Here is a 23145-nt window from a genome sequence, read left to right as displayed (position 1 = left end):
GCGCTTGGCAAACTCCTGCTTCCTTTGAACTTGTGCAGCGGCTCTTTATTTAGAGCAGACACATTCTCTGGCAGCTGCTGTGCCTTTCAGGCTGCTCGCAAGTGGAAACCTCTGGTTTCACACTGAAGCGTGTTTTTTGGGAGGGTGCTGTGCCTGAACCAGAACTGTCCTGCTTGCTGGGCCTCTGTGGTTCTGTCCGTGTGCGAGCGAGGTCATGTTGCACCTGAACCAGAACTGTCCTTCCTGCTGGGCCTCTGTGGTTCTGTCCGTGTGCGAGCGAGTTCATGTTGCACCTGAACCAGAACTGTCCTTCCTGCTGGGCCTCTGTGGTTCTGTCTGTGTGCGAGCGAGTTCATGTTGCACCTGAACCAGAACTGTCCTGCTTCCGTCTGCGCGCAGTCATGCCCATGTTGCAGCTCCGGCTCGTCCTCACCTCCTGAGCCAAGGTCACACTGACCCACTGCTGACTGCTTCTTCCGCTTGGTCACCCAAGCATGTGCTAAGCATGTGCTCAGTTTAAAATGATCACTCGATGTCAGCAGGATGCCTTTTTTTTCCCTGTCCTTGAGGCTTGATGTTTGTGGAGTTGCTGAGTTGATGACCAGCCTGTCTCTCTTCTCATATGTAACAGTTTTTATATATCAATGTATTTATTATTGCATTGACACAAGTTGCTTTGATAAAATAGTGTCCAGTTACTGAAATAAAAACTTTCAAGTGCCTTTGGAAGATGTTAGGTGGTGAAATAGTCCTCTCTCTGATCTTGTCCCCCTCTCATTTTTTAGCCTTAGAAAAAACAGCCACTGTACAGTATGTATATAAAACACAAGAACGTTAAGTTTAACCAGCCCAGCACCCAGTATGACATCACTCCACACAGAATTCAGACATCGGCAATAAATCTGTTGCTTCCCATGCTCTGTGTGGGCTGGAAGCCCTGGTGCGGCTTTGAACAGCACACCCTGTCTTCTGACTTGGCTTGTCCCACGTTGGCTCTTCCATGCTGCTAGAATATGGACGTTCCCAGGCTGCTTCACGGCTCCTCGCCTGCCGGGGGTGGGCAGCCTCTGCTTCTAGCTGAGCCGCCTTCAGCTGAAGCCGCTCCTTGTACCTGAAGCAGTGCGTGCAGCTTTCAGGTGCACTGAGCAATGGCACCAGTAATACTGGTATTCTTATGTGAGTGAAGGAGAGCCACTCCTAGGGTTCAGGAGTGTGGGGATCTCGAGTGGCATCTCCGGCTCACAGCCCCCACTCCGATCACTGGTCCAGGAGGGGGCAGGTACCGTCAGGTCTCAGGTCAGTCAGGGTACGAGCCCAGCCTCCTGGCCGCGGAGGGCAGCGCGGGCAGCTCAGTGGCAACATCGCTGGGCTTCTCGCAGTAAGGGCCAGTGGGTTTCAGTTGAGCAGCTGGACACGCCACGGCTCTGTGGGAGGTGAAAAGCACAGTTGGTGCAAAAAGATGATTCCAAGTTTTTGCACGCCCAGACAGAGCTAGAACAAGCACACGGGCACCACGGACAGAGCCAGGAGCCTGCAGGAGCCTGGAAGACGAATGATGAAAGTCTTTTCCCAGCAGGCAGTGGAGGGCACAGCCTGCCGCCCGCCGTGGCCACACACCCACACAGGAGGCTGTAAGTGAATTGGAGTCGGTGCATTTCTTCCACACAGACTGTCAGAAAAGCAGTTGAGCAAAGCAGTTCCCTGGTCAATCTGACGGTTGTAGAGGGGCAGCGCTGCGCAGCCTGTTGGCAGGGAGAGTTGCCGAGGGAACTTGTGTAAGTTTTCCAGACATGACCTCTTACTCTTACTCGGAAAACAAAAACGGCAGCGTGAATGGCAAATCTCAAACCCTGGCTGGAGTGTCTGACGGGGATCGTCTGACGTGGCCGCCAGTGGGGTGACCAGAGACCACAGTCCCGGCCGGCGCGCTGCCACTTTCCGGTGGCTGGGCCCGAGCCAGCCTGGTGGCTTGATGGGGAGACGCACAGTCCAGAGACATGCCGGGAGGCTTCTGGGAAAACTGGCCCTGCTGGGAGTGCATGCGTGTTTGTGTCTGTGCGTCTGCCCTGAGATGGACTGGCGTCCCGCCCAGGGCGTACACTGCCTTGTGCCCGTTGCCTGCTGGGATAGGCTCCCGAATTGGAAAAAACAGAGGATGGATGGATGGATGGATGGATGGATGGGAAGATGCAGCATTCACGATTCCGCGTTTAGCAGAGAAATGCAAGCAAAGCAAGGAGGTGCTGATGTATCCGGAGTGCCTGGTTGTTAGGGGATCATGGCTGACACTGGTCACAGAAAGTGGCAGAGATGCTAAGGGAATGGGGGCCCCGGTTGCGCAGTGTGACAAGTCAGGGCGACCTAGCACGGTGGCGTGCTCACGGTAAAATCGTTGTTCCGTAAGTGTATCGTAGCCGTGCTGCATGACGTGGCAGGGCTGGGCTCACGCTTGTAACCTGCAGTGTGCAGAAATGGGGGTCAGGTCGAGTGCAGCGGTTCAGGGACCCTAAGATGTGCTCGGGAAGTAACAGTGCAGCTACTTCTAGAGGAAAGAAGGGTTGGTGGGGTAATATTTCAGGAGTAGGAGGGAAGAGGATATTTTTATGTAGAGCTGTGAAGTCTGTTGCTATGCCATCCTTGATTAATTCAGTTTTCATGTTGATGTTTCTGTGCATGCAGTAAACTGCATAATTAGCTCTTAGGTGGATCCAAAGAATGAGTCACATCCTTTAAAGCTAAGCTGACCTACATTTAAGGGACGAAAGTCAATAGACGCCTCTCTCCTGGGTGTTAGCTGCCACTCTTCACAGTGTGTGTCTCACGCTCTGTTGTTGCCAAAACATTCCTTTCCTGGTTTGGTTGTGCGAAGTGGCTGACACTGATTGGCCTTGCTGAGAGGTGATGTCGTTCTCGCCAGTGATTCATGCGTGCGTGCTGAAAGTCAGCCTAACAGGACTGGCTTTTTCAAGCGCGCAGCAGCTGCTGCCCTGGTGATCTCCTTTGCCAGTGTCTCCACTGTGCCCGGTGTCGACTGGTGCGTATCGTGTATGCACCAGGTCCGTATCTTGCTGTGACTGAGGTGCTGCCTGAATCACAGCAGAGAGGCACTTGTCTTCTGACCTTTGCCAGGTCTGTGGTTCGCCGGTCTGACAGGGTCTGCTCGTCCAGTTTGTGTGTGGCTGGCCTGGCCCAGCCTCCTCTGCTGTTTGTGCAGACTGTAGGTCAGTGTGTTACCTACAGAAACTGGGGCCCTCCCCCCCACACACACATGCCCGCCCCACCTCTTTCCATTCCTCCCACTGTGTGACTTTTCACTCCCGTAAGTTCCCACGGCGGTATCGGGAGCAGGGAGGGAGCGCCCCAGGCCGCTCGCAGACGCGCAGCAGGAGTCCAGGTGGAGTCCCGGGCAGGACCGGCCTGTCAGCTGGCGCGGAGAGGACCACGTGTAAGAGGTTCAGTCCTGCGTGTAAGTGGGATCACGCCTGCATTCTTGAGGTGAAGGAGAGCCAGACTGCTTGGAACAGGTGTAGACGAAGGCGCGGATTTAGCCGATCGATCAGCGACTCCATCAATACGGCATTTAGCCGGATTACAGCCCTGTGAATGATCTTAAAGGTCCCAGGTGAAACGGCTCTGTGTCTGTCCAGTCCATTTGTATATTGGGGTGTAAATAACTAGTAATCCTACAAATATGCATCTTTTGCAGTTCAGATGTCCTGATACATTCTGCTGGGGCCGTGGTTTTCAGTGGGGGGTTCACAGACAACAGGCTAGAGAGCCGTCTAAATGATCTCAAGTACTCTAATATGTTATGTATTGAACACAAAACAGCTACGATAATCTTTTAAACTCAGATATAACTCAGTTAAGTCCTTCATTGCTGAATTACATCCATTTCATGTTTCATTTTGACGTGTTTCTTTTTTAGAGAATAAAATAACAAGTACGTCAGCCTTTTAAAAAAATATAAGGAAAGCTCTGTTTTGTTGCCACGGCAACAAAAGAAGGAAAAAGAAAAAAAAATCAGTTGAAAGAAAGCTTGCATACAGAACAGGTTCCTTAAGACTAGATTTCCAGGTGCTTGTTCTTCAAAACCTAAAGGAAGTTTTGAAAAGACAACAACAAACAAGTGGATGTCATAGTACATTTGCAGCAGTTGTTGCATCTCAAAGTTTGACTAACTATTTAACATTTTCTAAGTGCAAAATTGTGTGCGAGTTGTGCATGGTCCCAACGTCTGTAAAGGTCGAAGTTTGGTGGTGTTGTGCTTGTGAGGGAAGAGGTTTTGGGACATTCTGGGACTCCTGCTGTGTTGAAAGTAAAGATTGTAGCAGCAGGTATGTGTGAGAGAGAGCAGAGCTGGGAGACTGCCCAAGCCCAAACAGCACCACCGTTGGCACAGGAAGGTTGAAACTCTTGTTTTTATCTTCACTGAAAGCTGTCGCATCTGTAGTTGTGAAGTTATGAAGCATTTATTCATACTTGGAACAGTTCCAACGTATATTTTTTCCTGGTCTGTGGCTGTTCTTGATTCACCAGCCTGCCTCACCAGAAGGGTTGAGCAAGCCTATTGTAAGTTCCACAGCGGTGCACTGGAGCGGGGCCGGTGTGTGAGGGGTCCTGGGCTGTTGCTGGGATCCAAGCTGTAAACTGAAAGGGGTCACAGTTCGGGAAACCGGGGAACAGGCACTCTGTATCGCGAATATTCACACAGAGAGGGACTTTCAGGCTCTTTATTTTCATGAGCTTTTTAGCTGTGTGTTTTATTTTTTAAAGGGGTTTCATAGCTAGGAAAAAAGACACCTGTTAAACAGCGCTGCAAGAGTTTAGCTGCGGGAAAAGTAGGTCATTGGGTCATCAGGTTACTGGGACAGGGAATGTATCTGATGACTTCATCGTTATACAACCACTGCCTGCTGCCTGGGAGCGCAGTGCTGATTCACTGTTTCCGCTCTGCGCCGTTTTAGATCGAGGAGGCTCCAGGAGGGGGAGGAGAATGGTTCCAAGGGTTTTTTTTTTTTCCCCGTCCTGATTTTTTTAAATTAGAATTGCAGTAAAAGTCCTTGCTGGAATGAAGTCAGCTGTCAAACTGCCGCCGCCGATCAGATAACTGGGTTTATGTGCTTGTAACCCATAAGAAGGAGGCCAGCGTTTTTTTTTGTGTGTGTGTGTGCGCAAGAGAATTAAAATAGGCCTGGTTGCTTTGTTTGTGGCATCATTTCCCAAATTGCTATCCTACAGCTCACACACACCACTCATATCGCAAACACCCCCTGATCGCACATGCATTCTGACCCCTGTTCTCCAAGGCACGGTCATCAGTGTCTGAATATGATGGTTTTTACTATTTCTCTCCGATTGCGTTGTGAATCTGCAAAACAAGGAGCTGTGTGATCACCAATGGCTGTAAGCACAGAACAGCACTGGATAGTTCAAACCACAGGAGAAGAGATATTGTCCGTCTGGACCTGATGCATTTTGGACCAGGGTAATGTGTATCTTAGTAGATTTCTTTAAATTTCCAGCATGAATGTATGTAGGTTTCGGGCTAACATTTGGATTTTGTTCCTGGGAATAGTGTGTCCAACTGACACACTGAAATAGTGAAAGTGTTTCAGTAACACTCAGGAAAGCCATGCGTCTGTTGCTGAAAGGTGTCATACCATTCACTGTGATGAATGTGCTTTTTCAGGAACAGATGATTCAGCCTGGGGAGGGGAAATTCGAGAAAGCAGGACAGTGCTGTGGTGCGTTTTCTTGCCAGACCTCAGCCTGTTCGTGTTGCTGAAGACTTGACAAAACAGGCCAACCCACCAGCGGAGCAGACGTCACTAGATGTTTGTGAGGCCAGACATTATTCCTGATGCCTAACTGAGTTTTGTCTTAGGAAGAGATGGCACACCTTTACCATAGTCAAGACTGCCTGGGTTCCTGTGGCGAGGGAGCGCTCCTACTGTAATGCAAAGGTCATAGAATGAGCGCCGTCACACGCAGGAGAAGCAAATAACTCCAAGTCACTGAGTCGAGATAAGGAGGGCAAGAAACAAAAGAGGGAAAAAAAGCCACCCACACATGGAAAACAATCTCAGTGGGAGATGGCTTGGATCTTATGAAACCTGGCAGCAGTTAGTGGAGAAACTTGAAAGACAAAACATTTCGGGTGACTCCTCAACCGCCAGTGGAGAATCTGGGTTTCGAAGATAAGCAGGTGGAAAAACCAGAAAGAGGTTGACTGCTTAGGAGTTTGCTGCGCACTGTTTGAGTTTCAGTGCTTGGATCTAACCTGGACTGTTGTCTGGGGCTGCATCCATATGGTGCACATTAGAACATGACTTACAGTATAAACAAAGAATTCAGAAGACTGGTGAGGCATTCGTTGTTGGCCGTGATTAATCACTGCAGCGTTAATTTGTCCATCGGACTCTCTCATGGCCTATGCTGCCTGCTGCTCTCCTCTTAGAGCAGAGTTGGGGCCTGTCAGCCCCTCAGGGATAAGCCTCCCTCGTTTCCTAACTTCTGTCTTGGCACAGTCTCTTAGTTGTGCCTGTAACACACTAGCTTTGCTGTGCTAAACTTTGCCATTAATTGTCTTGAGATCAATAAGGCAATTAAGCACTACATTATGTTAATTGAAGGGCTCTGTATGTCTGTATTAGCTTTGAATCTCGAGACTGTACCTGCGAGAGGTGTGAGCCAAGGCTGACCGGAGGTACCAGATTCAACACAGCGCAAGAAACAGAAGTGCTGAGCAGCGGCAGGAATCTGGTGACGTCTCTCAGCGCCGAAGGGAGGAACGGCAAGCAGATTTCTAGGGGCCCAATGAGCCAGTAGTGACTTGACAGAGTGAAGCAGGTTTGCCTCCAGATGAGCAATTATCCTCCTGCCCCCAGGCAATTACAGCATGTGCAAATAATTGAAAGCCTCTCATTCCTCACATGGCAGTGTGGCTCGGTGATGCGAAAATGAAAACCTTGTTTCGGCGGCTCCGAGTGTCTTGTGAGCGGAGGTTATACTAATTCCTCAGCTGTGACGGTAGCGTGCGACTGATATTTATGTGGTACGTTCAAGTCCCTTCCCCTGGGGGGTTTGAGTTCTGTCGCCAGCTGAAATTCTACACGTTCCTGCTTGTCCGTGCCGGAGTGCTGGATCTGAGTCGAACACGTGAATTGGCAGTCGTCTCCGCATTTGTGCAGCTTCCAGTTAAAGCCCTTTGTCTTCCGTTTCCTGTTTTGAAGATGCAGAGAGAGGGGCTACGGTGTGTATCGGACCCCCTGCTAACGTCCTCTGCCTGGCAGCCCGCAGTCCAGGGGCTGGGCCGTCCCGTGCTGGGGGGGGGGGGGTGCCCTGGGCTCCCCGTCCATCTTCCTTGCAAAGCTCCACTGTGTTCAGGTGCTCAGGCTGTCCAAGATACCGCTGCCCTGCCCGTCCCTGTGTGATGGCTGGGGTTGCACAATGTGCGACTGCGCTTGATAAAGCCGTTTCTCTGTGTGTTTACGTGTGTAGTGTTTTCTTTCCACGAGGCCGTTGTTCGTCCGAAGGGCTGGATCAGCACACCTGCCGCAGGTGTCCTTATACCTCCAGACGCCGGCTGCACCTGTTTTTTAAAGCTCTGAAGGCCCTGTGCGTGAAATCGTTACCAGTGGCGCTTTTGAGCCATTGTAAGCAGATGTTTCTGTGCCCACTCCCCGTCACATGTCTGAGGCTGCAGGGTTTGGTCTGTAACACCTCCTGGCAGTGAACATTGTCCAGTAATATTGCTTTTCCAAATCCTCTGGAACAGCATTGAGTAAGGAAATGTGACTTTCGCTCTTTGGTTTTGCACTCACTAGGTGGTTGAGGATCCCACTTAATAAAATGGACTGTAGCTCACCCAGCGCCGTTAGTTCATTTAGCTGCCAAATCTGCGAGGACAGATTTAATTCTAAATAAGGTATTTAAAAAATGCGAGACTGCTTTCTCACGGTTTTAAAATACTTAACATCAGATTTTGTCATGTAAAGCAGTAGCAATAATAAAAATAATTTTGCACTCAGTATAAATTGCCTTTGGGACGGCACTGCCCCGTACAGTGTAATCTGTCAGCTTGTTCCAGACTCCTACAACCCTCTGTGTGAAGCAGTGTCTCCTGTTGCCAGTTTTAAACACACTATCTTGTAGTTTACTTCATGTTTCCCTGCTGATTGTGAAGAAGCTGTTCATGCCTTTGAGGATTCTGAGTACCTGGATCAGGACCTCTGGTAATCACTCACACTTCATGGGCATCTCCTCGTGACTCGCTGTGTAGATTTGCTCTGTTTGCTCCCATCTGTCCTGGCTTGCAGGCTCCGGGGACCTCTGGTGGTGGTGTTTAACATTGGTAATCATGAAATGGGCTTCAGCTCATTTTTCAGCCTCTTTTTTCAGATTGCTGCATATTTATGGTCACTTCCTCTCCGTATTGTGAAAATAAGTTAAGCTGAAATCTGCAGCCACCTGTTGAAGCAGAGACCGTTTATGAAATGGTGAGTAGGTGTCATCAGTACGGGTTTGTATTTCAGTCTTCAACTCTGCAACCATAGCTGTGGTAAAATGGGTTTTGAAGCAGGTGGATTTAAGGGTGAGCACAAAGACCACAGACAGAATGATGTGGCTTTTTTCCAAAGACGAAGAGGGCTCAAGCAGTGCTTTCAGTACTGGTTAATTAAAGGTGCTCTTATCAATAGGTTGTATTCCTGTGTAGGGTGGGGAAAACAAGTTGTCATCAATGGTTTGTTTAAACACAGAAGATATTTTCTATACCCTCATACCAAATCGTTGTATTCTTTATCCAGGTCTAAACCATCCACGTTTTGTACTTGCTGTAGTACAATGATATTATAATCTTGTTCAGCATGAAATGTGATTCCTCTATTGTGCAGCACTGACAGTAAAGAGCCGGACAGGCTCTGGCTTGATGCCGGCGAGTCATTGTAGCTGTTCCACGAGCTGACAGCCAGAGGAGAGGGGTTGACATTTCTCTTGAAAATGGAGTAAGTTCAGAAACGTATTTTACTGGCATTGCTTTTCGGTGTGTTGGCTTATATGAAAGCACGATGATTTTTAGCATTTTCAGATTTTTTTTTTACCTTTTGAGGTCAAAAATTGTAGCTGCTTTCTAAAGCTATACCAGTATTTCATTAGGGGGAAAAAAACTTGAACTCTCCGAAAAAGGTTAAGGAGTCTGGCCTCAGCGTTATCTCTGCCAGTGTCTTGGCCCAGTACTGGCGCTGGAGTCTGGTTTTTGTGGCTCTGTGAGTTTGCTCGACTGGAGCTGCAGTGCGTGCTGTTGCTCGCGTGTGAGCGGGCTGTCAGAGCAGACGGACACAGGAGCCACACCGCGAGTGGGGGAGCCCTTGTGAGTCAGCAGGTGAAGGGCGACTACTGTATTGTATGGTGCAATACTCCAAACAAGAAAAACTCCTAGGAATTGTAACTCCAGCTTTTGATAGCAGTCGTATTTTAAAAATGCTTCTGTCTTTTCGCAGCATGTTCTGGTACTTGGGAGAACGGTTCCTGTGTAACAATCCGATCATAGAAGGTTGCAGATATTCAGAGCAGCGACAGTAAATCGTCTGCTGAGTAAAGGGCAGCGTGAGTGAGCCGTTACCTTTCCCCCGGGAAGCCCGGTGGGTTGGAGGACGGCTAGAATCCATTTTCTGGATCACTGCAGTCCCAGCTCGAATGAGCTTACCTCGTGGTGCTAGACAGATCTGGCTGACAGGAGGTACAGCACCTCCAGCAGTCTTCTTGCAGAAGGGATAGAGTTTCACAGAGTTCGGTGTTCTTGGCTGGTGTACGGGGAGTGTACTGGACACTGTGGGTGCCAGCGCATCCTCCAGGTGGGGGCCACACGTTGATGGTGGTGGAGGGGATCCCCCAATACCTGTAGAGCACTTTGAGTGGAGTATCCAAAAAGTGCTTTATTATTATTATTCTAATTATATTATCATAATTATTAATTAATTAATGACACTCCAAACCACTTCAGACGGATTGGGATGTATTTGCTCATTCCAGTTTGAAACTGGGAGTATGCCAAGATTAATTGTGTCCAAAATTGTCGTCGTCAATTGAACTGTAATAACTGTAATTATGGCTAGTCCACAGGGTTTCGTTGTTGACTGTAGTTTGTCATAGGAGTTAACTTTGGACATCCGGTGCTCCTCTGTTCCTAGTGCGTCCCTCTGTTTTGTGTTTTGATCGGTGTTGTGTGCTCCAGCACCTGTCGCGCCTGGTGCCTGGTGCACTGGGGAAGCTCTGGCTCTGCGTCTCCCTGCGCTCCGCCCCCCCGGGCACGTCCCGCGCCCCTCTGGCCCCCCCGGGGTGGCGGTGCCAGACCAGTCCCACGCCCAGTGGCATCACGAGGACTCGCCGTGGTGTGTGGGCCGTCAGCGATCTCTGTGTAACTGCAGAGCACCCCGTTCTTCAGACTCTGGGATTGCAACTGCAGAGTTTTGGCTAACTCGAGAACAAATGGATTGCATCTAAAGTATGATCAACTCTTCTGGATTCACTATATCATTTAAAACTATCTGCATGCCCCTTCTTTGTTCCTACATCTTAATTAAAATATTACCTTTTTAAAAGGAGTTCAAGTAGGTCCTCACACCCGAAGAAGGCTAAGCAGCCGAAACGTTACGTTTCTTTTCTTCTCTTTTCAGCATGCAATAAACCTTTACTTGTTCTCTGAATGTTTTAAAAAGCTTGATTACATCTAGTATTGAAGTAAAAAAAACTTCTGTGTGCTAGGGAAGATTCACCAAGAGACACCAATGCAGTTTTCAAATCCTTAGATTCACAGTTAAACTAAAGTCACCCAGTGCCCTTCTTGATTAGACTGAGATGTCTTCGGCTGTGTTCCCCTCACAGTGTGAGCCGAAAGAGTAGAGCAGAGGTGTTCTGAGTCATGGCTCTCTGATGAAATGCGATCGTGCAGTCCTGCACTCATGCACAACCACACTGTCATTTAAAAGGAAGCTTTCATAGCCAGACATTTCCCTATCATCTATTGTTCACAGAAATAAACATTTGCGTCGAGGCAATTTAGTATGTTTTCCCATATCCTTGAAAATAGACAGTCCTATATCTCAGAACTGACTGGCTGTGCTGTATGGTTTGTAGAAGGTGACCTATTTTTTCTGAAAGACAATCTAGCCTTTGGCTTCTACATTTGTCTTGCAGCTGTATTGCCTCTTTCTCCTAGAGTCTGTGAAAACTCCACAATTGAATATTGATGTGAAAAACTTCCGTGACAGTGACACATGCTTCTCCTTGTGCAGCGCAGAGCATGCTGGGAGAAGCCTTGGCACTCTAAGGAGAATCCAGACATGACTGTATCAGCACGAAGTACATCCCACTTACTGCAGTTTCTTGAGCCTGCTGTTTTTTTTTTGTTACACTTTGATTTCAGATTTTTGATTGACAAATCAGTATTAAAGACCCTTTCCTGGCTCGGCGCAGTTATTCTCTCTTGGTAAAATTGTTCTTCGCTTTGTAAACCTGGGAGGAGACCACCTGTGAGCAAAACCTCAGGTCCTGCAGAGACACAGCCCTGCAGGGGCTTATGTGGAACTCAGCCTCCTTCATAGCTGAAGACATGGAAACTTTGGTGATTAAAACTAATCAAGCCAATAATCAAGACAATTAAGTAACGAAGCTCTGGTACAGTTAAAAACCAGAAATCAGTAAGGCTCTCTAAGGCCTGAAGGTTGACTCTGAATGATTTAGAGATCTGCACATTTGCCCCCTCTGCAGCTCCACCTTTTTGGCATTGCCACAGCTGGGAGTGCTCGAACCCAAGCCCTTGGCAAAGCTGCTGTTCAGGCATAAGCACGCAGAGGACAGCAGTGAGGAAGCTGACAGATGTTGTCGTGGGAAGTTCTTCGTCAGTGGAGCAGGACCCAGTCTTGTGCAGATTCAGTTTTAATGAGCCTCAATAAGGACAGCAACGCGGACTGGGTCTGCTCTGTAGAACAGACGCACTGCAAGGGTTTCCTGACTCTTGTGTAGGCTCAGAAAGAGGTTTGTTTCACAATTTGAGTGCTTGTCCCGTTCTTTGATATGTAACAGTGGTAGTTTTGTTTGTCTTGTCGCCTGCAGCCCTTTGAGGACTTGGACCAATGTGATATGTTGGGGGTGTTTGCCCTGTCTCTTGATATGCGATACAAATTGATTTGTTTGCCCTGTTTTATGGTCTGTGTTCGGCAGTGTTACTCCTGGGAAGGAAAGCAGTTGTTGTAGCTGGTGCTTTATTACCTTCCTCTGTGTTGTTAAGTGGTAATATTGAAGAGCTGGGTATGTGCGATGACTGCATGTCGCTCGTCAGACGTGTGGTGACGGCTCAGTGTCGTGGAGTCGCAGGAAGTGTGTTCACTTTCCTTCCTGGTGTTTGGAATTCTGGGAAACGGAGCGGCGCGCACTGATGAAAGGCGTCTCTCCCGGACAGGTGGCGCGTTGTCATGCGGTGTCTGTGCGCCCGCTCGAGTCGACTCGCGCCGCTGCCTGAGGACCCCAGCTGCCCGTCGCCCTCCAGGGACCTGTGCCAGAACTGACGGGACCCGAGGCGCTCTCGGGCCGGGCCTTCGGCGCCGCTCCACCCCCTCGCGTCACAGGCGGCTCTGCACTGTATTGGAGGTGAGACCCAGATTGCTCTTGTCCCCCGGACGCAGGTTCAGCGACAGCATAGTCCCTTCCGGCCTCCTCGTCCCCGTAGCAGGGGAAAAAAAACTCTCCTTCTCTGTCTCTAAGACCAGTTCTGCTCGTGTCCAGCGGAGTGTTGAAGCCTTTCTGCTGACCTTTGTGACCTCTGCGGGGGGCAAGACCGCCCCTGTCCTGATTGGTCAGTGTCTCCACCTTTAGAGTGCCCCTCTTCGTGCTTCCCGCCCGTGTCCGGTCTCGACCTGGCTGGCCGCGCACAGACAGGCGCCCCGACAGCTTCGCTGCGGAGGTACCTCAAGCGTGTGCTCTTCTCGATTTTGTCTCCCCAGGTGCAGTCACAAATGTCTACCTCACGATTAAAGTGTGATTCCCTGCGACTGCGACCCTGAACAAGCTATAAGATGACCTCCAGCGTAGACCGGTAGGTTCCCCCTCCTGTCTTCCACCTTCACTGCACCTCTCTCCTTGTGCTTGTCAATATCAGCCGCGGCAAAGCGTGGTGGGAATTGCACCCGAGAAACGACGCACAGCTTTGCTCCTGGCTCGCAGACATCTGAGCAGTGTCCTGTCCTGTCGGCAAAGAGTGTTTTCCCATCATGACAGCTCCTGTATGCAGGGTGGTTCGGTGCGTGCTCTTCATCAGCGATACCCGACTCGTATACATGCCTCTCCAGTAAGAATGAAGCACACGTAATTCAGTAAGGCACATGTTCATGCTGGCACTCAATTAGCTGATTCATTAACAGCGTCACGCCTGGAAGTGGTTCCTATTCTGAAGTGTAACCGTTTTTTTTCTTTTCCCCACCATCAGAAGCTAGAGAAGGGTGAATCACTAGGGCGCCTTCTCTCCAGAGTTTTTAATGCTGGTTTCCTTTCCCGCCCAGTAACATCGCACGTGAGCTCTCTCGCCGGGGGGGGGGGGCGTGTCAAAGGCAGGGTGGCAGAGCCTCCTGCTCCGGCTTTAGGGGCAACAGCTCAGGAAGCGTGCAGTACGACACAGAACTGAGTACGTCTCTGGTATTTTCTGCCTTCTGACTGATTTTGCCAGCGGTCTCTGTATACCGTTATTTGGACAAGCATTCGATGAAACTGATATCGACAAGGATGATTGAACTTGTTGAATTGCCAGAGTTTTTCTTTTGGGAACCTTTACATCTTTGATAAGAGCCAGGTCACCTGGGATTTTTTATTTTGCCTGTTTGAGCTCCTACTGTAAGACAGCAGCCTTGGAAACACCGTTTTGAAGCCTAAATTATTCAGGTGCACTAGGCATTAAGTTAGCTAGCCCCTTTAACTCAGGGGTTTCCGACATCATCGCTTGTGACTCTGCGATGACATGAGTCTTACCATGAGCTCCTGAGATTCCAGGATCTTTCTGTAGTTTTCTCACATTCTGTATTAATATTGCTTTGAGCCATGTAGTAGGATTTCTGTTTCTGTTCTGCGGTAGCATTTCTGCACTGCGAAATTAAGGCCAAGAGAACGCTTAGTGCCACTTGACTGCTTGGGCTGAGTGGCCAGGAAGCGCGTGGTGGTGATCCTCCAAGGGGTTTCGTAATCTGCCTCGCCTTTGAGACGAGAGGATTGAGGGCTCTTGTGACAGACTGGCATTTCCAATGCTGCCAGTCTCCTTCGTTGTGGGCAGACAGGAGGCCCGTCCTTCCAGATGGAAAGATGGTGTCTGTGCCCCTGCTGCTCTCGTTACTGTGTGCCCTGTACGTGCCGCCACACGATCTACCAGCAGCACACATCGAAACTGCAGAGCAGAAATCGCAAAGCGTGTGCTCGTGTAGTGGAGCCTGCGGGTGTTTCTGGGGCGCATGCTTTCAGATGTTCTGGAGCTCACTCTGCCCGTCCCAGACCTGTCAGCTCCTTGACTCGTCTGTTTAGCTAGGCTTTTAATTAGTGTTTGCATTCCTTCTTTTCCCATGTGTTTCTAAGCCTCTGTTTGTTTCATTATATCTGTTCAATGTGATGTGTTTTTTTCCCCAAGCACTGCAGGCGTACATGGACTCTGAAATTAATCCTTGTAATATCTAAAAGTGTCATGATGTGCTGGGGGGAGTTTAAGTACCTTTATATTGAAGAAAATTGGCTTTGTCTCTTTTAAAGAGCTGGCAGTGATTAAAGCAGTGCGTCATGAAACTGTGGAGATGATGTGCTGAAAACGTGATCTAGGAGAGGGAGAAATTGAAATGTGCCTCAGATTTTCTGCAGTTAAACTTTTAAAACCCTGGCGCTGTTCTGTTTAGCTCCCAGAGTGGGGGATCCTCACTGACCAGTCAGAGGTTTTGTTGCTGGGGAAGCATGTTTCCTGAAGCTTTGCGCACTCTCCCAGTATCTTAGTCTTTTTTTTATTTTAATCACAAACCTGCTGCTTTGATTCCATTGCTAACTGGGGATGTTAACCTGCCTTTTCCAGTCACTGTCTTTAACGCCCACGCGCCTCTTATGGAACCACTGCCAGCATGGGGTTGGCGAGTGTGCAGGAAACCCTCTCGTGAAGCAGACTTCACTCACTGATTGTGCCCAGGGGTGACGCACTGGGCTGAGAATTCACAGGATTAAAAAAGGGGTTAAAAATAGATTTGAGTCTGACAGCCACTATCAGGGGAGTAGTACAGTTCCCACCCTCGAGCTAAAAAAAGGAGGAGACCACATCACTGGAGAGGGTGTTTAACACTTCTGTTGTCATCAGTCATTATAAGCCAGCGGGTTTCGGCTCTGTGCGTGCCGTATAGCACCTGCTCGAGGTGACTGTCGTCCGAGCTGGCGGACAGCTGGGGCGCTTGGCGGTCGGGCCCTGTTCTCCCCTAGACTGGGCCTGAAGAGCTGACCGTTCAGATACGCCAAGGTGTCGAGATGGTCAATATAGGGAGCAGTCCTCGCAGAGGTGGGAGGGAAAGTCAGAGAGGGGTCCTCAGCTCACGTGGGGAGAAGGAGAGCACAGGGGGACCCCCCTGACCGGTTCAGAGGGGCGCTACCCCCAGCGCAGCGCTCTCCAGCAGGATGGTCTTGTATCTGAGGGGCGTCAGCAGCCTTCGGAGAGACCAGTCAGTCAGGAGAAGAGCTCTGTATGTAACAGTGTTCTTAATTGGAAATGGCTATATATAGAAATGTAATATTTGATTTTGGTTTATGTATCACAGATCTGTGGCTTCATATGCTGTTTTCTTTACAGGGATGACAGTAGCATTTTTGATGGATTAATGGAAGAGGATGACAAGGATAAAGCAAAAAGGTAGATTTGCACTCCACAGAAAAATAGCCCCTTCTGTCCAAGATGGTGTATATATGTTCCAGAAGATTGTATTGTCTCTGGAATTTACATTTTCAGCTCCGAGTAAAGCTGTCCAAGCTGTGTAGGCGAAGTGTAAGTCTGTGTATCCTTGTGTTTGTCATAGACCACTCTGTTGTGTACCGAGGACTGATAAGAGTCTCTTGCGCTGGTCCCCTCATACTTGTGCCTCAGCGCATTGCACTAGTAAGGTTCTGCAGCTGCACTGTTTGAAGGACACTTTGTTACTGGAACTTCACTCAAAACCTTAATAAAGAGACAGACTGCAGTAAGATATTTGGTGTCATGCTGAGCGCTTTCTGAAAGTTGGAAGAGATATTTGCACATTTCGGTTGTAAAGTGACGAGCCTGGTGGCTGTGTTACGGCTGTGTGCCGTGTCATGTTACTGTGAAAGTGAGCACTCTCAATGTGTGGACCACAGGGTGTCCAGGAACAAGTCGGAGAAGAAACGCAGAGACCAGTTCAATGTGCTCATCAAAGAGCTGGGCTCCATGCTGCCCGGGAACAGCCGGAAGATGGACAAGTCCACCATCCTGCAGAAGAGCATCGACTTCCTGCGCAAGCACAAAGGTACACGGGCTCTCCCGCCTGACCCCTCTGCACCCTTTGTGTGTGTGTGTACAAGCTTTCAGTGTGAGGTCATTGTTTCTTCTGTGTGTGTGTTAGAAATTGCTGCACAGTCGGAGTCCAGTGAGATCCGACAAGACTGGAAGCCCCCGTTCCTCAGTAATGAAGAGTTTACACAGCTGATGCTAGAGGTGAGTGCACTGGGGCTCCTCGGCACCCCGGGACCCCTCCGCTGATATGGCACGTGCTTCCTGCTTGTCAGGAGCATTTGAAGAGAGTCTAGTTTGCAGCTGGTTGTCGGGGATGATTACAAAAACCTGTTGGAGTCAGGGAAGTGCCCTGTAATTCATTTCTCCTAATGACAGCCTCATCACTAATTATTGTAGCTCAAGTGTTTATTGATATTGCCGTCTGTTTGCTTTTAATTCTTGCTAAGCATCTGTGGCTGGATGGGGCTCTCCTGCTCTCAGCTTGTCGCACACGTCCTGCTGGGGCTGGCAGCTGGCTCTCCCAGAGAGCCTCTGCTGATAGTCACGACGGCTTTTCCAGCTGCGCTAGAAGACGGGAGAGGGATACAGCCTCAGCTCGTGTGACACACAGCATGAATCTTGCTGTTTGAAAACCCACTCGTGAAATCCCTCAGGCTGTTTGAAAATTGCCACTGCTAAAATTGATTTGTGGATCCGTGTGTTTAATTTTACAGGCGCTAGATGGCTTCTTCCTGGCAATAATGACAGATGGAAATATAATATATGTTTCAGAGAGTGTTACTTCCTTACTTGAACATTTACCTGTAAGTATCTCAAAACTAGGGCTTCCGTTCAAATTCCTTATGCCTAGGAGATGGTTATGCGATAATGTTTTTGTCCTAATGTGCAGATCAGAATTAATTCAACACTAGATTGAATTAAAACATTATGCTATACAATCTGAGTTTTTATTTACACCATGTTAAGTAAATTAGGGCATGTATGGCATTCTGAGTTGGAGTCAGGTTGTGGTGTTGGGTTTTGTCAAAAAATATAGTTCCTTATGTGATTGTCTCTTCTCTGCTTTCTTGAACTCCTGTTTTTTTTAATTAGTCAAGCAATGTCTTGCAATGGAGAAACTGGGATTCACAATATGATTTTTTTGGCCCCTTCTGTGTGATATTTTTAAGTTATGTGCTGGGTGTGTACATTGTCTGGGGCTGGTAATATAAATTGCTTTTACAGTCTGAGACCGAAACGTTCAAACATTCTCATTCAGCCTTTTGTGGGGTTTTTTTTTCAGTCCGATCTTCTGGATCAGAATCTGTTAAATTTCCTCCCATTGGGGGAGCATTCCGAGGTGTATAAAGTACTTTCTAGCCAGATGCTGGAAGGGGAGACTCTGACACCAGAGTATTTAAAGGGTGAGTGATTTCCAAAGATCAAAAGGTCACGATCATGAGCATCGCTGTTCTTTGCATTGAGCCTGTTGCACATATCGTACAGATTGTAGTTCTTTATGATTCAGTCTCCATTATAGTTAAACTACACAGCTTACTGAGTATGTCTAATGGATGGCCAGGGTTGAGGACTTTCTTACACATGTGCTCACATTGTCTAATCTTTTTCCGTTTTTTTTATTTTCAGCAAAAAACCAGTTAGAATTCTGTTGCCATATGCTACGAGGAACAATAGACCCCAAGGAACCCCCTGTGTATGAATATGTTAAATTTATAGGAAATTTCAAGTCTTTGAATAATGGTGAGTGCAGAATCTGTTCATGTTCTGCCTTGTGTGAACTCTTTGTCTGCATGTTCTTTCATGGCCACAACTGAGAAATGAAATGTACTATAACAATGCAGTTAAACATAACAAATTAATTTAATAGTAAGTAAACAGTGAAAAACAGTAAATGAACAGAACGCTGCTATGGTGCTAAAATCACTGTAATTAAGCCTGTGACTGTTACGGTAGTTAGTAAAAGAGTAAGCTTAGATGATATAATCAGAGATGGCCAAGTTAATGTGCATTTACATCAGCGCGAAGAACATGACAGTTTAAAAGTCAGGTCATTTTCTGTGAAGAGCACTAGCCAATTGCACAAAACACCACATGTTTAAGTATAACACCTCCCTTTACGTGTTCCTGGAGTTTAAGATAAGAGAGAGACGATATTAGTGATCCCGAAGGGAAACTGAGGTGTTACAGCAGCCCAGCCCAAGACAAGCAAGACAGACATCAGAATGTTAAAATTAAAATAACTACACTTAAGAGTCATTAAAAAGTATATAAAATACAAAAATAAAATAAATATATAAAATATGTGTAAAAGTGTGCATAGGTATATACAGGCTGAAAATACCACAGTATAAACAGTATAATAATGCAGTGTCCAGAAAGTACAATAGTGCAACATGCTGTCCTGAGCAGATGAAGGGCTAGCAGTCCTAGCCCAGGGCAGTGTTATACACCCTGACAGCCGCCGGGAGGAAGGACCTGCAGATACGTTATCTTGAACGCCGTGGCTGCTGCTAAAAGTGCTCCGCTGCCCAATAACAGTCCCATGTAAGGGTACAGCACAAAGCAGCACAAACCCTACTTAAAGTCTCCATTCTGGTTATTGTTCAAAAGCTCGGTAAGACACACAAAGAGGTCATGGTGTGAATTCCAAAAGAAAATATGGAGGTTCAGTCCACACTGGAAAGCAAAGTTGTTAACCTCCTCCTTGATTCACAGCAGTGAGTTTCTTTTTGCAGGCCTTTGCCACACGCCTCACACCTGCATGTGGGTCTTGCTTCTAAAACTGAGACCAGACCTGACCCTTCTAAGTTTTCTGCCAGTAAAAACAGATAAACTGGACTGTAGTTATTGTTTCTCCCATGGATGAGTGGTTTGTGGTGTTTAAATATGCAAGGCACTGTTTCAGCTACAAACACCCATGAACCAGTGTACAGCACGCTGTTATTCTGTTTCTCACTGTTGATATAGCATTATGTTTGTGTTTTATGAGCATATTATACATATTAGAGAACTAAGGTTCTGTTTTTAACCTAACCCGTCCATGTGGTGTATAGTTAATGTCTTCCTTTGCTTTCATTCTTGTGGAATGTGAAGTGATGTGCTTTTTAAAAGCATAATTCAGTTTTGAAATATCTCCCGCAAGCACGAGTTTCAAAAATGTGGTGCATTATTATTTTTTTCCCAGTGAATATAGCCATCTGATTGAAGTTAAAAAGTTTTTTTTAGATGTTTAAAACTTTCAAGACACTGTGCTGATTATAGGGCTTTAATATTCTGTTTGAGTTTTTAGTGAATCCATGAGTCGGGAAGTGTTCAGAGTATCTGTGGCAGCCTGGTGTTCTCTGCAGTGTACGACATTCTGCTGTTTCCTTTTCTAGTGCCTACTTCCACAAGAAATGGCTTTGAGGGAGTCATACAGAGGTCACTAAGGCCTTCGTACGAAGACAGAGTCTGCTTTATAGCAACTGTGAGGTTGGCTAAACCTCAGTTTATCAAGGTAAGTAATTTTTCAGGATATTAAAACCTCAAGGGATTTTAGTTTATGAAAGTATTGTGCGATCTGGTGATACGTCTGTAAATCCGTTGTTATGTGTGATTAAGGAATCAACGTTGATAGCAGGCTCCCTCGGTCCTTCGGAAACATGGACAATGTATAAAAACGTTTAATTATGAATGAGCAAGTGAAAAACCCTCTCAGAAGTGGCCTAGAGGAGTTTCTTCAAGGGCAGAATTTATTAATCAGCAGTCACCCCATTATCACTCAGCTGTGTGTATTTCCAAGACTGCAGAGCATTTCTTTTTGTCACGTTTTAAATAGGAAATGTGCACTGTGGAAGAGCCTAATGAAGAATTCACCTCAAGGCACAGCTTGGAGTGGAAGTTTCTCTTCTTGGATCACAGGCCAGTGTTTTTTTTGTGTTTTTTTTTCTTTCAGGTAGTTTTTCAAAAATGTGTTTGTATGTATCCATGAAACTGTGTCACAGGGAGGGAGTCACTCATTGAGCATGCCTGCCGTTTGAACATCTTGCCCCCTGCTCCTTCGAGCTCTGCAGCCGCTTGCTGCCTTTGTTGTGAGCGTGAAGGATTTTAGACGCGGTTGTTTTGAAAGCGTGCCTTGCGCTGAGCTGCAGCAACTGTTGCGGATGTAAAACAGCTCCAGGAGTAGTGGGATGTGGCTTCTCTAGAAATTCCTTTGTGACAAAAAACCTCTTAAATGGGGGGTGTATCTGTTTTACGCTTTTTCTCTCTGTTTTGTGGATGCAGGGCTCCTCCAATAATCGGCTACTTGCCGTTTGAGGTTCTTGGCACATCTGGCTATGATTACTACCATGTGGACGACCTGGAAACTCTGGCAAAATGCCACGAGCACTGTAAGTAGATGAGGTTGCGTGCTGCCTGCAGAGGAACACGGCAACACATAAATATTTTAAACGCTTTTCTGTTTGAAGGTAACAGGCTTTAGAACGAGGTCTGCCCCTTATAACAGTCAAATATCTGTGGCGTGTTTAATGTTTTTTTAAACATTCTGAAACGTTTTCAGCATGTTTTTGGAAGCTGCGTAGCTAGCCTGGATTTTTCCGGGCTCTCCTTTGTTTTGAGGATCAATTTTGTGTTCTGAGATTTTGAGCTTTAGCGTCCCTGAGTGAGGTGACATCTTCTCTAAGGCGCTGCTAGTTTATGCAGTAAGTATCAGCTGGACTACCGAAATGGCACACCGCGGATAATTGCAGTGCAAGCAGCTTTAATTTAATTAAAACACTTCTCCTAGTGTCTTCATTAGACAAAAGGAGGTCATGCTTTCATTTGGCCCTTAAAAGCAATCAATGAATCAAAGTTTATTTATCAAATGCGCAACAATACAGAGTGCAGCAGAAATTGCTGTCAATGAAATGTCTTTTCTACGAGCTCACCGGGCGGGTTAAAAATCACCAAATTAAAATGACAAAATAAGGTTACATAATAATAGTGCAATAGAAATTGAATAAGATAAACACAGACAGAACTCAATATAAACAGAGCTGCTATGTGCCCAGGGTGTATGCAATACGTTATTGCAGAACCAAGCACTCAAAATTCACTCTCTTTTTCATCAACAGAGGATACCACCCATGTTATTGACAGGGCCCTCATCCGAGCCAAAAACTGCCCCCAGACCATCAATTCGATCAGGAACCCCCGGCCTACCAAGCGCATTCCTTTGGTGCTTCCCTTCCAGCCTAACACACTTTCTATCCCCAGGACCATTAACGGCAACTTTTCCATCTTACAGGCTGATCCCTCCACTGGTACCTTCTTTTCTGACCGCCCCATCATCGACCACCTAATCTGTGTAACCTTCTTGTTCACAGCTCCCTTGATCACCCTCAACAATCATCCACACCAGGTACTTCCCCCTGCAACAGGGCTCGCTGTATCACCTGCAAGTACACATCTAACACCACACTCATTCAAGGCCCCTCAGGACCATTCCGGATCACCCAGGTGACCTGTTGTACCTCCAGAAACCTCATTTACTGTATCTCTTGCAGGAAATGCCCAGCTATCTACATTGGAGAAACCGGAAGGAGACTAGGAGACCGCTTCAGAGAGCATGTTAGGGCTGGGAAGATTAAAGATTTCTCCAAACCCATAGTTTCTCATTTCACCTCAGACAGCCATCACACTGATCTCTCTGTCTCTGTTCTCAAAGAAGGGGTTCTCAACTCCCACAGCAGAAAGACGTCAGGAACAACAATTATCCTGAAACTTGGTTCACGCCTTCCCCCTTCTCTCAATGACAGACTTGTTTTCGTGTGATCTCCATTCACATGCAGGTTTCGACTTCACCCCTCTCTTCACCTCTCTCCACTTCGCACCACCTGAGTGGCCTCTCTGCCTCTCCCCTGCTCCCGCCTCCTCCCCTCTCCCAGCTTTTGTTCTCTGGTGCTATTTAATCTTTGCTGTCTGCCCTGTCTTTCTCACACCCAAAGAGGCCTCCACAGTCAAAACGTTGTGTTTTCTTTCTTCTCTTTTCAGCATGGAATAAACATTTTACTTGTTCCTTTGCAATACATTATGTCCAAGTAGTGTAGTATGCTGTATACAATGAAAACTGTGTGCCTATGTAGCCATTACAGTGATTTGCTAAAGGAACTGCTGGTTGGCTGTTTAGCAGTCTTACTGCCTGGAGGTAGAAGCTGTCCCGTAATCTGCTGGACTTTGACCCAATGCTTCGGTACCGTTTACCGGACAGAGGGAAAACAGTTTGTGACTGGGATGACTGGGGTCCTTGAGAATGGACCTGGCCTTCCTTAGACATCTAGCTGAGTAGATATCCTGGATGTTTGGTAGCTCACAGCCGGTAATGAGCTGTGCTGACTTCACCACCCTCTGCAGTACTTTGCGATCCCGGGCGGAACAGCTCATAAACCAGTCAGGATACTCTCAATAGGATACTCTCACCTGTAGGCGCTGGCCTGGATATGTGACGGCATGCTGAACTTCTTTAGCCTGCGGAGAAAGAACAGGCGCTACTGTGCTGTCTTGACCACGATGTTGGTGTGCTGGGTCCAGGTTAAGTCCTCTGTGATGTTAACTCCCAGGAACTTAAAACTGCTGACCCTCTCCACTGCAGT

General features: G+C 47.5%; 1 protein-coding gene across 11 annotated transcripts in view; it reads left to right on the top strand.

Annotated features, from left to right (window-relative positions):
- Positions 1–23145, top strand: part of clocka (clock circadian regulator a) — a 59727-nt gene that overhangs the window by 21779 nt on the left and 14803 nt on the right. For 10 of the 11 annotated variants that reach the window (XM_088633254.1, XM_088633237.1, XM_088633228.1 and 7 more), the window contains 11 exons: positions 12464–12651; positions 13005–13096; positions 15857–15916; positions 16396–16544; positions 16641–16732; positions 17245–17334; positions 17814–17934; positions 18158–18271; positions 19909–20027; positions 20349–20431; positions 20795–20901. In XM_088633254.1, the coding sequence (XP_088489380.1) occupies positions 13077–13096; positions 15857–15916; positions 16396–16544; positions 16641–16732; positions 17245–17334; positions 17814–17934; positions 18158–18271; positions 19909–20027; positions 20349–20431; positions 20795–20901 (955 nt within the window). In that variant the 5' untranslated portion in view covers positions 12464–12651; positions 13005–13076. Of the gene's footprint in view, positions 1–3445; positions 3467–12463; positions 12652–13004; positions 13097–15856; positions 15917–16395; positions 16545–16640; positions 16733–17244; positions 17335–17813; positions 17935–18157; positions 18272–19908; positions 20028–20348; positions 20432–20794; positions 20902–23145 lie in introns of those variants that run through there. The other variant, XM_088633221.1, reaches the window with a different exon arrangement.

This window comes from Lepisosteus platostomus, chromosome 1 (genome assembly GCF_059453375.1).
Source record: "Lepisosteus platostomus isolate fLepPlt1 chromosome 1, fLepPlt1.hap1, whole genome shotgun sequence".
Taxonomy (NCBI): Eukaryota; Metazoa; Chordata; class Actinopteri; order Semionotiformes; family Lepisosteidae; genus Lepisosteus; species Lepisosteus platostomus.
The sequence above is the reverse complement of the archived record's forward strand: the minus strand, read 5'-3'. Positions and strand labels throughout refer to the sequence as shown.